The sequence below is a fragment of the Pristiophorus japonicus genome, chromosome 7 (genome assembly GCF_044704955.1).
Source record: "Pristiophorus japonicus isolate sPriJap1 chromosome 7, sPriJap1.hap1, whole genome shotgun sequence".
In the NCBI taxonomy this organism is placed as follows: domain Eukaryota; kingdom Metazoa; phylum Chordata; class Chondrichthyes; family Pristiophoridae; genus Pristiophorus; species Pristiophorus japonicus.
Genome location: NC_091983.1, coordinates 192,290,955 through 192,303,371, shown reverse-complemented (window position 1 = coordinate 192,303,371; position 12,417 = coordinate 192,290,955). Strand labels below are relative to the sequence as shown.

Below are 12,417 nucleotides of genomic sequence, written 5' to 3'. Positions count from 1 at the left end.
TGTTATCTGTGACTTTCCAAACCCGCTGGTGGTGAATGAGGCACCAAGCCATAGGCAAGGGCTGGAAAAATCCACCCAATTGAATAACGCTGATTTTTATTTTCCTTTAAATGGAGAAGAGAATTTGGGATCTCTAAAATAAAATAAAAATATCTTGTTTTGTTCCTCATAGTTCTGGATGATGAGGACAGCAGTAACATTACTGCAGGATCAATTGTCACTGTCACCGTGACACTTCACAGAGAAGATATGGCCGTAAGTAATAGTGCTTCATCTGGGAGTATGGGTTGCAAGACTCTTTCACACAGTTAATAGGAAAAGTACATTCTTTAAAAGCTCTTCAGCTGGAAAGGTGTATTTTTCACTCTATATCTAAAGTTATTTCCATCCCCTCCACTACCAATTCAGACTCTGCTTTTAAAACTCTCAATTCATAATTAGCAACATGCGCTACTTGCCAATTATTGGTTGGGAAGATTCTCGTTCCAAAACCTTTTTTCAGTTCAGATGCAAAAACACATTTTTTCAATTAATGGGTGTTCAAAAAATTTTTTTTAATCTCTGGAATGTGCTAAATGTATGACTTTGACAAGTTTTTTAATATAAAACTCCAAGGAAATCTTTTCTAACAGTCTAAACTGAGAACTTGGCTTCATATTTAGACTTTCCCGATGCATTTTATTTGAACTTTTTTGTGGGAAAATGGGGACAACAGAAGAAGGTAAGCACAGGTACATGACTGGGGGAAAAGAACAAACTTGTATTCATATAGAACCTCACATCCTTAGAATGTCCAAAAGCATTTCACAGCCAGTGAATTAATTTTTAAGTGTAATGTGACAGCTAAGTTGCAGTCAGCAGAGTTACACAAATAAGCAATAACTAATTATTCTGTTTTGCTGCCATTGGTTGAGGGATAAATGTTGGCCAGGACAGAGAGAATTCCCTTGTTCGAATCGTGCCATGCGATCCTTTATAAAGAGTAGTAGTTTTCCCATGGCACTATTTACACACTGAGTTAGTTGGGGACTGGAGTGAGGCTTTTGATGTTTGATTTGTATTGCGAATGACAATAGAGTTAATTAAGTAGCTATAGTTTCAGCTTGATTCAGTTGGTAGTCCTTGTCCTGAGTCAAAAGGTTTTGGGTTCAAATCCCAGTCCAGGATTTAAGTGCATAATCTAGGCTGACATTTTAGTCCAGTAGTAAGGGAGTGGTGCAATGCCAGAGGTGTTCAGGTGGACATAAGGATCGCATGGCACGATTCGAACAAGGGAATTCTTTGTCCTGGCCAACATTTATCCCTCAACCAATGGCAGCAAAACAGAATAATTAGTTATTGCTTGTTTGTGTAACTCTGCTGACTGCAACTTAGCTGTCACATTACACTTAAAAATTAATTCACTGGCTGTGAAATGCTTTTGGACATCCTAAGGATGTGAGGTTCTATATGAATACAAGTTTGTTCTTTTCCCCCAGTCATGAACCTGTGCTTAGCTTCTTCAGTTGTGTGAACAGTCCCCATTTTCCCACAAAAAAGTTCAAATAAAATGCAATGGTAAAGTCTAAATATGAAGCCAAGTTCTCAGTTTAGACTGTTCAGAAAATATTTCCTTGGAGTTTGATGGGGTCTGTATTTTCATGTGCGGAAGAGACAACTGCTGTTTTTACTTCAGATCCATTTGAAAATGAACATCTCCCTGCACTTGGAGCTGGGAGAGCAGGATTAGGGAAATGGAAATAAATTCCAGTAACTTTACAGCCAGATCCACTGATTCACAAGGCTGCAAAAACATACACAAATAAAAGTTGAATATAATGCCCGAACTTGAATAAGTATGAACAGAAACCTGAATAAAGTTCTGGAGTCAGAAACACCGAACCTCGAAGTTGCAATGACTGGATGGCTTAGGGAATTGAATTCAACAGAAGATAAATTTAGAAATGTTTTAAATGTGCAAAGTTCAATCAAATTTAAGAAACACATTACAGTTGGTAATGTCAGTAAAAGCCTTGCATAAAAAAGCTTGCCACAGATGGATCGTTAGTTAGTAATGGCTTCTGACATTCCGGTAGATTATGGTGACACTGTAAGCATCTAATTGGGGAAAATTGGAAAGTGATTACCAATGACCAATCTGGTTGGTACAAGGGGAGATCACACCATATACCAATCAGATTACCAGAAGAGGACATATGCACACTTTTTTTTTAAGGCTTAACTCCCTAAGATCTTTAACTAGTAAAGTGCTCATGGCGTTCAAGTTATATATTAAAATTAGTGAGCTATTGATTCAGTAATTTAGGTAGAATCGAATCGAACTAATCAATATTTTATGTAGTTAAATGTTTTAACTTTTTTTCTAAAGGCCGTCTTTGAAAAGGAACAAGAACATAGTGCTTGTATAACCGAAGATCAGGAACCTGACGACATAGTAAGTTTAAATGGTAAAATATATTTCTAGCCAATTGCATCTATTATGAAAAACTGCAGTATCTATAATTGTCTGATATGATTTTTTTTTTAAATTCAATGCACCCCATGTTCTCCTTGACTTTAACCTGTACAAACTCTTCTGGGCATCACAAGTAGATGCTTTGTAGATTTTTATGTTAATATTGTAACCAAAAGAGCATATTCTTCAAAATTGAAACTTCCTGCCGCCACCCTCGGAGAAGGCAGTGGTTAAAGGCTATGAACTGCCATTGCTGCTGAACACATTTACAGAAGAACTGAAAAGCTAGTTGACTAGTTGTCTTTTATGCTGCCCTCCACTGTTCATCTATATTCCACCCATTGTGCCCCGTAGGGGACGAAATCCGCACAGAGTCCAGGAGGAGTTCCTTGGCCCAGGTAAGAAGACGGTTGAGAAGGACTCTAGTGATGACTTTCCCAGTGGCTTAATAGCAGGGAGATTCCTCTGTAGTTGTCGCAGTCGGACTTGTCTTCTTTTTTAAAGATGGTCATGATTGAGATCCCTCCGGCATGCTCTCCTCCCTCCAGATGAGAGATGAGTTTGTGTATTCACGCCAGCAGTGCCTCTCCGCCATACTTCAATGCCTCAGCAGGGATTCCATCCGCACCCGTAGCTTTGTTGTTTTTAAGCTGTCTCACTGCTTTTTCTACCTCGTGCAGTGTTGGGGGTTTTATTGAGGTGGTGGCGGGAAGTATGCTGCGGGCTGGAGTCGAGAACACTCGAGGTAAAGGCAGAGTCTCAATTGAGGAGATCTTCGAAGTGCTCCTTCCAGCGGGCCCTGACAGCCTCGGTGTCCTTGATAAGTGTTTCCCCGTTCTTAGCCAGCGGTGGGGTGGGGCCTTGGCAGTTTGGACCGTAGGTGGCCTTGACTGCGATGAAGAATTCTCTCATATCTGTCGGCCAACTGCTGTATATCCTGTGCTTTCTCCATCCACCACCTGTTCTTTAGGTCCCGGGTTTTTTGTTGGACCTCAGCCTTGAGCCGTCTGTAATGCTGCTTTGCTGCTCCTGTGTTGGATTGTTTAAGGCTCAGAAATGTCCTGCACTTGCAATCTATTAGCTCTTGGATCTCCTGATCATTCTCATCAAACCAGTCCTGGTGTTTTCTGGTTGAGTGACCGAGCGTCTCTTTGCAGGCACTGGTTATGAAGGCCTGGAGGGCAGACCAAGCGCTCTGGGCATTCTGTGTCTCGGGGTCATCAAGGCACGCCAGGTTAGCTGTGAGGCACTGGCTGTATAGGGCTCTTAGCTGGGTCCTTAAGTACTCTGGCATTGACTTTTTTGTGGCACTGCTATAGGAAAAATGCAGGGAACAGTGCCAGCCCTTGAACATAGCTGCCTTCGACCTTACAAAGGCCTTTGACAGTGTAAACTGCAAGGGTCTTTGTAGCGTCCTCCTCCGTTTCGGATGCCCCCAAAAGTTTGGCACTATCCTCCGCTTGCTCAACAACGACATGCAGGCTGTGATCCTTACCCACGGATCCATCACAGACCCAATCCATGTCTGGACCGGGGTCAAACAGGATTGCGTCATTGTCCCAACCCTCTTCTCAATCTTTCTTGCCGCCATGCTCCACCTCGCAGTCAACAAGCTCCCCGCTGGAGTGGAACTAAACTACAGAACCAGTGGAAACCTGTTCAACCTGCGCCATCTCCAGGCCAGATTCAAGACCACCCCAACCTCTGTCATTGAGCTACAGTATGCGGACGTTGCTTGCGTCTGCACACATAGAGGCTGAACTCCAGGACATAGTCGACGTATTTACTGAGGCTAACGAAAGCATGGGTCTTATGCTAAACATCCATAAGACAAAAGTCCTCCTCCAGTCTGTCCTCGCCGCACAGCACTGGCCCCCAGTCATCAAGATCCACGGCACAGGCATAGATGACGAGATCCAACACCGCCTCCGTTGCAGCCTTCGGCCACCTGAGGACCAAGCCCTCAAAACTGCCACCAAGCTCGTGGTCTACAGGGCTGTAGTAATACCCGCTCTCCTGTGTGGCTCAGAGACATGGACCATGTACAGCAGACACCGCAAGTCGCTGGAGAAATATCACCAACGATGTCTCCGCAAGATCCTACAAATCCCCTGGGTGGACAGACGCACCAACATCAGCGTCCTCGTCCAGGCCAGCATTGAAGCACTGACCAAACTCGATCAGCTCTGCTGGGCAGACCACATAATTTGCATAAGAACATAAGAATTAGGAACAGGAGTAGGCCATCTAGCCCCTCGAGCCTGTTCCGCCATTCAACAAGATCAAGGCTGATCTGGCCGTGGACTCAGCTCCACTTACCCGCCCGCTCCCCATAACCCTTAATTCCCTTATTGGTTAAAAATCTATCTATCTGTGATTTGAATACATTCAATGAGCTAGCCTCAACTGCTTCCTTGGGCAGAGAATTCCACAGATTCACAACCCTCTGGGAGAAGAAATTCCTTCTCAACTCTGTTTTAAATTGGCTCCCCCGTATTTTGAGGCTGTGCCCCCTAGTTCTAGTCTCCCCGACCAGTGGAAACAACCTCTCTGCCTCTATCTTGTCTATCCCTTTCATTATTTTAAATGTTTCTATAAGATCACCCCTCATCCTTCTGAACTTCCAACGAGTAAAGACCCAGTCTACTCAATCTATCATCATAAGGTAACCCCCTCATCTCCGGAATCAGCCGAGTGAATCGTCTCTGGACCCCCTCCAAAGCTAGTATATCCTTAAGTAAGGTGACCAAAATTGCACGCAGTACTCCAGGTGCGGCCTCACCAATACCCTATACAGTTGCAGAAGGACCTCCCTGCTTTTGTACTCCATTCCTCTCGCAATGAAGGCCAACATTCCATTTGCCTTCCTGATTACCTGCTGCACCTGAAAACTAACTTTTTGGGATTCATGCACAAGGACCCCCAGGTCCCTCTGCACCGCAGCATGTTGTAATTTCTCCCCATTCAAATAATATTCCCTTTTACTGTTTTTTTTTCCCAAGGTGGATGAACTCACACTTTCCGACATTGTATTCCATCTGCCAAACCTTAGCCCATTCGCTTAACCTATCTAAATCTCTTTGCAGCCTCTCTGTGTCCTCTACACAACCCGCTTTCCCACTAATCTCTGTCATCTGCAAATTTTGTTAAACTACACTCTGTCCCCTCTTCCAGGTCATTATGTATATTGTAAACAGTTGTGGTCCCAGCACCGATCCCTGTGGCACCACTAACCACCGATTTCCAACCTAAAAAAGACCCATTTATCCCGACTCTCTGCTTTCTGTTAGCCAGCCAATTCTCTATCCATGCTAATACATTTCCTCTGACTCCGCGTACCTTTATCTTCTGCAGTAACCTTTTGTGTGGCACCTTATTGAATGCCTGTTGAAAATCTAAATACACCATATCCATCGGGACACCTCTATCCACCATGCTCGTTATATCCACAAAGAATTCCAGTAGATTAGTTAAACATGATTTCCCCTTCATGAATCCATGATGCGTCTGCTTGATTGCACTATTCCTATCTAGATGTCCCGCTATTTCTTTCTTAATGATAGTTTCAAGCATTTTCCCCACTACAGATGTTAAACTAACCGGCCTATAGTTACCTGCCTTTTGTCTGCCCCCTTTTTTAAACAGAGGCGTTACATTAGCTGCTTTCCAATCCGCTGGTACCTCCCCAGAGTCCAGAGAATTTTGGTAGATTATAACTAATGCATCTGCTATAATTTCCGCCATCTCTTTTAATACCCTGGGATGCATTTCATCAGAACCAGGGGACTTGTCTACCTTGAGTCCCATTAGCCTGTCTAGCACTACCCCCCTAGTGATAGTGATTGTCTCAAGGTCCTCCCTTCCCACATTCCTGTGACCAGCAATTTTTGGCATGGTTTTTGTGTCTTCCACTGTGAAGACCGAAGCAAAATAATTGTTTAAGGTCTCAGCCATTTCTACATTTCCCATTATTAAATCCCCCTTCTCATCTTCTAAGGGACCAACATTTACTTTAGTCACTCTTTTCCGTTTTATATATCTGTAAAAGCTTTTACTATCTGTTTTTATGTTTTGCGCAAGTTTACCTTCGTAATCTATCTTTTCTTTCCTTTATTGCTTTCTTAGTCATTCTTTGCTGTCGTTTAAAATTTTCCCAATCTTCTAGTTTCCCACTAACCTTGGCCACCTTATACGCATTGGTTTTTAATTTGATACTCTCCTTTATTTCCTTGGTTATCCACGGCTGGTTATCCCTTCTCTTACCGCCCTTTTTCACTGGAATATATTTTTGTTGAGCACTATGAAAGAGCTCCTTAAAAGTCCTCCACTATTCCTCAATTGTGCCACCGTTTAGTCTTTGTTTCCAGCCTACTTTAGCCAACTCTGCCCTCATCCCACTGTAGTCCCCTTTGTTTAAGCATAGTACGCTCGTTTGAGGCACTACTTCCTCACCCTCAATCTGTATTACAAATTCAACCATACTGTGATCACTCATTCCGAGAGGATCTTTTACAAGGAGATCATTTATTATTCCTGTCTCATTACACAGGACCAGATCTAAGATAGCTTGCTCCCTTGTAGGTTCTGTAACATACTGTTCTAAGAAACATGCCAGACAGGAGACTCCCAAAGCAAGTGCTCTATGCAAAGCTCTTTCATGGCAAACGAGCCAAAAGTGGGCAGTGAAAATATTACAAGGACACCCTCAAAGCCTCGTTGATAAAGTGCGACATCCCCACTGACACCTGGGAGTCCCTGGCCAAAGACCGCCCTAAGTGGAGAAAGTGTATCCGGGAGGGCACTGAGCACCTCGAGTCTCAACGCCGAGAGCATGCAGAAATCAAGTGCAGGCAGCGGAAAGAACGTGCGGCAAACCAGTCCCGCCCACCCCTTCCCGCAACAACTATACCACCTGTGACAGTCTGTGGCTCTCACATTGGACTGTTCAGCCACCAAAGAACTCACTTCAGGAATGGAAGCAAGTATTCCTTGATTTCGAGGGACTGTCTATGATGATGATGAAGATATTCCACCCATTCTTTTTATGAAAAAGTTAATTAAGAAATTTACTAGGTGATTTTATTTTCACTAATTTAATCGTTTACAATCAAATATTTTATTACAGATAAAAGAGCTGCTGAATAAGACGTTTGAGTCTATTTCTTGATTCACGCCATGAGACCAAAAGTTAATATTCATTACTGCAATAGTTGCAATGGATTTTGTGAATAGCGCTTTTGAGGAAAAAAGGTTGTTTTTGCTTGTCCGTGTTTCTCAAAAATGATTTTCAGCACATGAAACGTAATTCTATTTGACTGTATATACATGCATCGCAGCTCGTTGTGTTTTTCTCTTAGCTATGGCTCAGTGGTAGTACTCTTGCCTCTGAGTCAGAAGTTCCTGGGTTCAAGGTCTACTTCAGAGACTTGAGCACATGATCTAGGCTGACATTTTAGTGCAATACTGAGGAAGTACTGCACTGTTGTAGTTACCATCTTTTTGACAAGACTTAAAACTTCTGTGTTGTCAGACTGCTTATCTGATATCCAGTTTTGCATGAGTCGCAGTTTCCAGTCGTTAAAACATTGAGAAGATCAAAGCCGTCACCATTGCCCTGTGGCACAAACTCTATCTTAGCCGTTAATTCCATCATTCTTGCCAGCCACTGTCTCATGCCAAAGCAGACTGTTTAGCTTCCTATTCATTATCTGTGCCTTTGTCACCTCCAGAGTCAACTATTCCAGTGTTCTCCTGGCAGACCTCCCATCCTTCACACTCTGTAAACTTTGGCTCATCCATAATTCTGCTGCCAGTTCCTGCTTTCTCATTGCCCTTGTCCTCACTTTAGCTTTCAGTCCCCCAACACCTCAAATTTTAACTACTTTTCCTCCTATTTAAATCGCTTCATGGCCTCACCCGTCCCAATCTCTGTACCTCCTGCAGTCCTACAAACTCCTCTCTTTCCCACCCCATCACTGCCTAATCTAGCATTCACCTGACTCTGGCCTCTTGTGCATCGCTTCCCTCCCATTTTGCCAGACTGTAGATGGCTGTACTTTTAGCTGGCTAGGTACCAATTTCTAGAAATCCTTCCCTATACTCCTCTGCCTCTCCACTGCCCTCTCTCCCTTTTAAAATCCTTCTTAAAACCGACTTCTCTGATCAAGCTTTCTGGTCACCTTTCCTAATAGCTCCTTTTGGCTTGATGTCCACTTTTTTGGATGACTCCTCTGTGAAGGACCTTGTGTTTCTGTGCTAACGATGCAAGTTGTCAGTTGCTAAATGTCTACATTGAACTGCATCTACTGCCTATCTGCCCATTGTGCTAACCTCAGCTTTCTGCAGTCTTTGACTGTCTTTGTTGCAATTTGCTATAATCTTCTTTCAGTTATTGGCAAATCTTGATATTGTTTCCTAAATTGAGAAAATTTACATGTATAATAAAATGTAAGGGCAGCCCAAACAAAGACCCCTTTGGAATACCATATCTTTCCAGTCTGAAGGATATCCTTACAGCCAAGGGACTGGAGAATAGCCAATGTAACATCCTTGCTCAAGAAGGATAAACCAGCTAACTACAGACTGATGTCAGTTGTGGACAAACTGTTAGAATCCATAATTTGAGAGAAAATTAAAAATGCATGAGTTAATATTGGACAGCCAGCATGGATTTGTTAAAGGTAAGCTGAGTGATAAATGTAGTTGTTTTTTTGAAGATAGATAAAGTAGATCTAATGTATATGGATTTTCAAAAGCCATTTGATGAGGTGTCTCAATATAAGAACATAGAAAAATAGGTGCAGAAGTATGCCATTCGGCCCTTCGAGCCTGCACCACCATTCAATAAGATCATGGCTGATCATTCACCTCAGTACCCCTTTCCTGCTTTCTCTCCATACCCCTTGATCCGTTTAGCCGTAAGGGCCATATCTAACTCCCTCTTATATATCTAATGAACTGGCATCAACAACTCTCTGGAGCAGGGAATTCCACAGGTTAACAACTCTGAGTGAAGAAGTTTCTCCTCATCTCAGTCCTAAATGGCTTACGCCTTATCCTAAGACTATGTCCCCTGGTTCTGGACTTCCCCAACTTCGGGAACATTCTTTCTGCATCATGGCTGGTCATTGACCTCAGCTCCATTTTCTCGCCCGATCCCCCATATCGCCTGATTTCCCCTAGCTTCCAAAAATCTATCTATCTACCTTGAATATACTCAGTGACTCGGCATCTACAGGCCTTTGGGGTAGAGAATTCCAAAAATTCACAGCCCTGAGTGAAGAAATTCCTCCTCATCTTGGTCTTAAATGGCTGACCCTATATTCTGAGACTGTGCCCTCTAGTTCTATACTCTCCAGCAGGGGGAAACAACCTCTCAGTATCTATCCTGTCAATCCCTCTCAGAATCTTGTATGTTTCAATGAGATCACCTCTCATTCTTCTAAACTCCAGAAAGTATAGGCTCAATCTTTTCTCATCCCAGGGATCAATCTAGTGAACCTGTGTTGCACCTCTAAGGCAAGTATGTCCTTCCTCAGATAAAGAGACCAAAACTGTGCACAATACTCCAGGTGTGATCTCACCAAAGCCCTGTACAGTTGTAGTAAGACTTCCTTATTCTTGTACTCCATACGCCCTTGCAATCGAGGGGTATATTTAACAAATGTAGGCATATTGTACAAGAGGAAATATAGGAGCATGGATAGAAAGTTGGCTGTGGGACAGGAAACGGCAATGGAATGTTCTTGGTGTATATAGATGATTTGGACTTTGGTATGAGGAATACAACATCAAAATTTGTCAAGGACCTAAAAGCAGCCAATTTATCAAATATGAGGAGGATTATAAAAGACTTCAAGAAGTCAGAAACGGGTAGGAGAATGGGCAGACAGGTGACGAATACAATTTGATGTGAATTAGTGTGAATAAATATATTATGAGAAAAACAAGTAAGAGAGCATATACTTAATGGAAAGATACTGAAGGGTGTGGATTAACTAAAGGCACAAAAATGTAATTGCCTGAAAGAGTGAATGTAGGTGGTAAAGCAACAAAAAGACCCGCATCATTTTAGGTTTTACAAATAAGGGCATAGAGTGCAAATGTAAAGACCTAACGAATTTGTACAAATCATTGATTAGGTCACCAGTTGGAGTAATCTATGCAGTTTTGCGTGTCCCATTCTAGAAAGGCCATGAAAGCCATAGAGACGATACAGTATAGATTCACCAAGATGATGCTTGGGATCGGAATCTATAGTTGAGCACAGGCTTGAGATACTGGTACTATTTTCACTGGAGTAGCGAATGCTAAGAGGAGACTGAGTTTTTTTTAAATGATGAAAGATTTTGATTGAGCAAATAGGGAAACACAGTTGCCTCTGCTTGGAGAGTCAGTGACGAGGGATCATCATTTAAAGATTATCATTACGAGAGTGAAGCGAGAGTTGGGAGAAGTTTCTTCACACAAAGTTGTTGGATCATGAAATTCTTTACCATGGAGTAGTTAAGGCATACACCATTGCATCTTTTAAGGGAAAATTGGATAAATATTTCAAGCAGAGGAAGATGTAGTGCTATCCGGGCAGGGATAATGAGCTTCATCAATGGCGACATAGAGTATAAAAGCAACAAAGTTATGATGAACCTTTATAACACACTGGTTTGGCCTCAACTGGAGTATTGTGTCCAATTCTGGGCACTGCACTTTAGGAAGGATGTGAAGGCCTTAGAGAGGGTGCAGAAAAGAATTATGAGAATGATTCCAGCTATGAGGGACTTCAGTTACGTGGATAGACGAGAGAAGCTGGGGTTGTTCTCCTTGGAGCAGAGAAGGGCCTTTTTGAGACCACACCTGGAGTATTGTGTGCAGTTTTGGTCTCCTTCCCGAAGGAAGAATATACTTGCCATCGAGGGAGTGCAATGAAGATTCACCAGAATGATTCCTGGGATGGTGTGGTGGGTGGGGGAGGGGAGATTATCCTATGAGGAGCAATTGAATAGACTTAGCCTATAATCACTGGAGTTTAGAAGAATGAAAGGTGAGATCTCATTGAAACATTAAAAATTCTTACAGGGGTTGATGGGGTAGATGCAGGGAGGGGAGTCAAGAATCGGGGGTCACAGTCTCAGAATAAGGGGATGGCCATTTAGGACTGAGATGAGAAATTTCTTCACTCAAAGGGTGGTGAATCTTTGGAATTCTCTACCCCAGAGGGCTGTGGGGGCTCAGTCGTTAAGTATATTCAAGACAGAGTGCGATAGATTTTTGGATATCGAGGGATATGGGGATAATGCAGGAAAGTGGATTTGAGGTAGAAGATCAGTCATGATATTGAATGGAAGAGCAGGCTCGAGGGGCCAAATGGCCTACTCCTGCTCTTATTTCTTATGTTATTAAGGTTGAGAGGAAAATTGATAGAGGTATTCAAAATCATGAGTATAGACAGAGTAGATAAGAGAAAAACTGCTCCCATTGGTGGAAGGGTCGAAAACCAGAGGACACTGAATTAAAATGATTAAAAGAGCTAAAGGCGACATGAGGAAAAGCATTTTTACGTAGCAAGTGGTTAGGATCTGGAATGCACTGCTTGAAAGGGTGGTGGAGGCAGACTCTATCATGGCTCTCAAAAGGGAATTGGATAAATATCTGAAGGAAAACAATTTGCAGAACTACGGGGAAAGGATAGGGGAATGGGACTTGCTGAAGTACTCTTGCAGAGAAGCCGGCAAGGGCTCGACAGGCCAAATGGCATCCTTCTTTGCAGTAACCATTCTATGGGCCCAAGTTTCGGGCCCCGCCTAGAATGGCGCAGCCCCGACCTGGACGCCCGTTTTTCGCGCCATAAAGTGCGCCTAAAAAATTCTCCGGCTCCCTGCAGGTCCTCGAGCCGGGTGCGGCGCAGCACGAGCTGTAGGGGGCGGAGCCAGGTCCCTGCGCTGAAAACAATGCCGGGATCTCTG

General features: G+C 43.1%; 1 protein-coding gene across 2 annotated transcripts in view; it reads left to right on the top strand.

Moving 5' to 3' along the window:
* Positions 1-12,417, top strand: part of sec63 (SEC63 homolog, protein translocation regulator) — a 146,351-nt gene that overhangs the window by 98,747 nt on the left and 35,187 nt on the right. For both annotated transcript variants that reach the window (XM_070885641.1, XM_070885642.1), the window contains 2 exons: positions 173-255; positions 2,369-2,434. In XM_070885641.1, the coding sequence (XP_070741742.1) occupies positions 173-255; positions 2,369-2,434 (149 nt within the window). The remainder of the gene's footprint in view (positions 1-172; positions 256-2,368; positions 2,435-12,417) is intronic.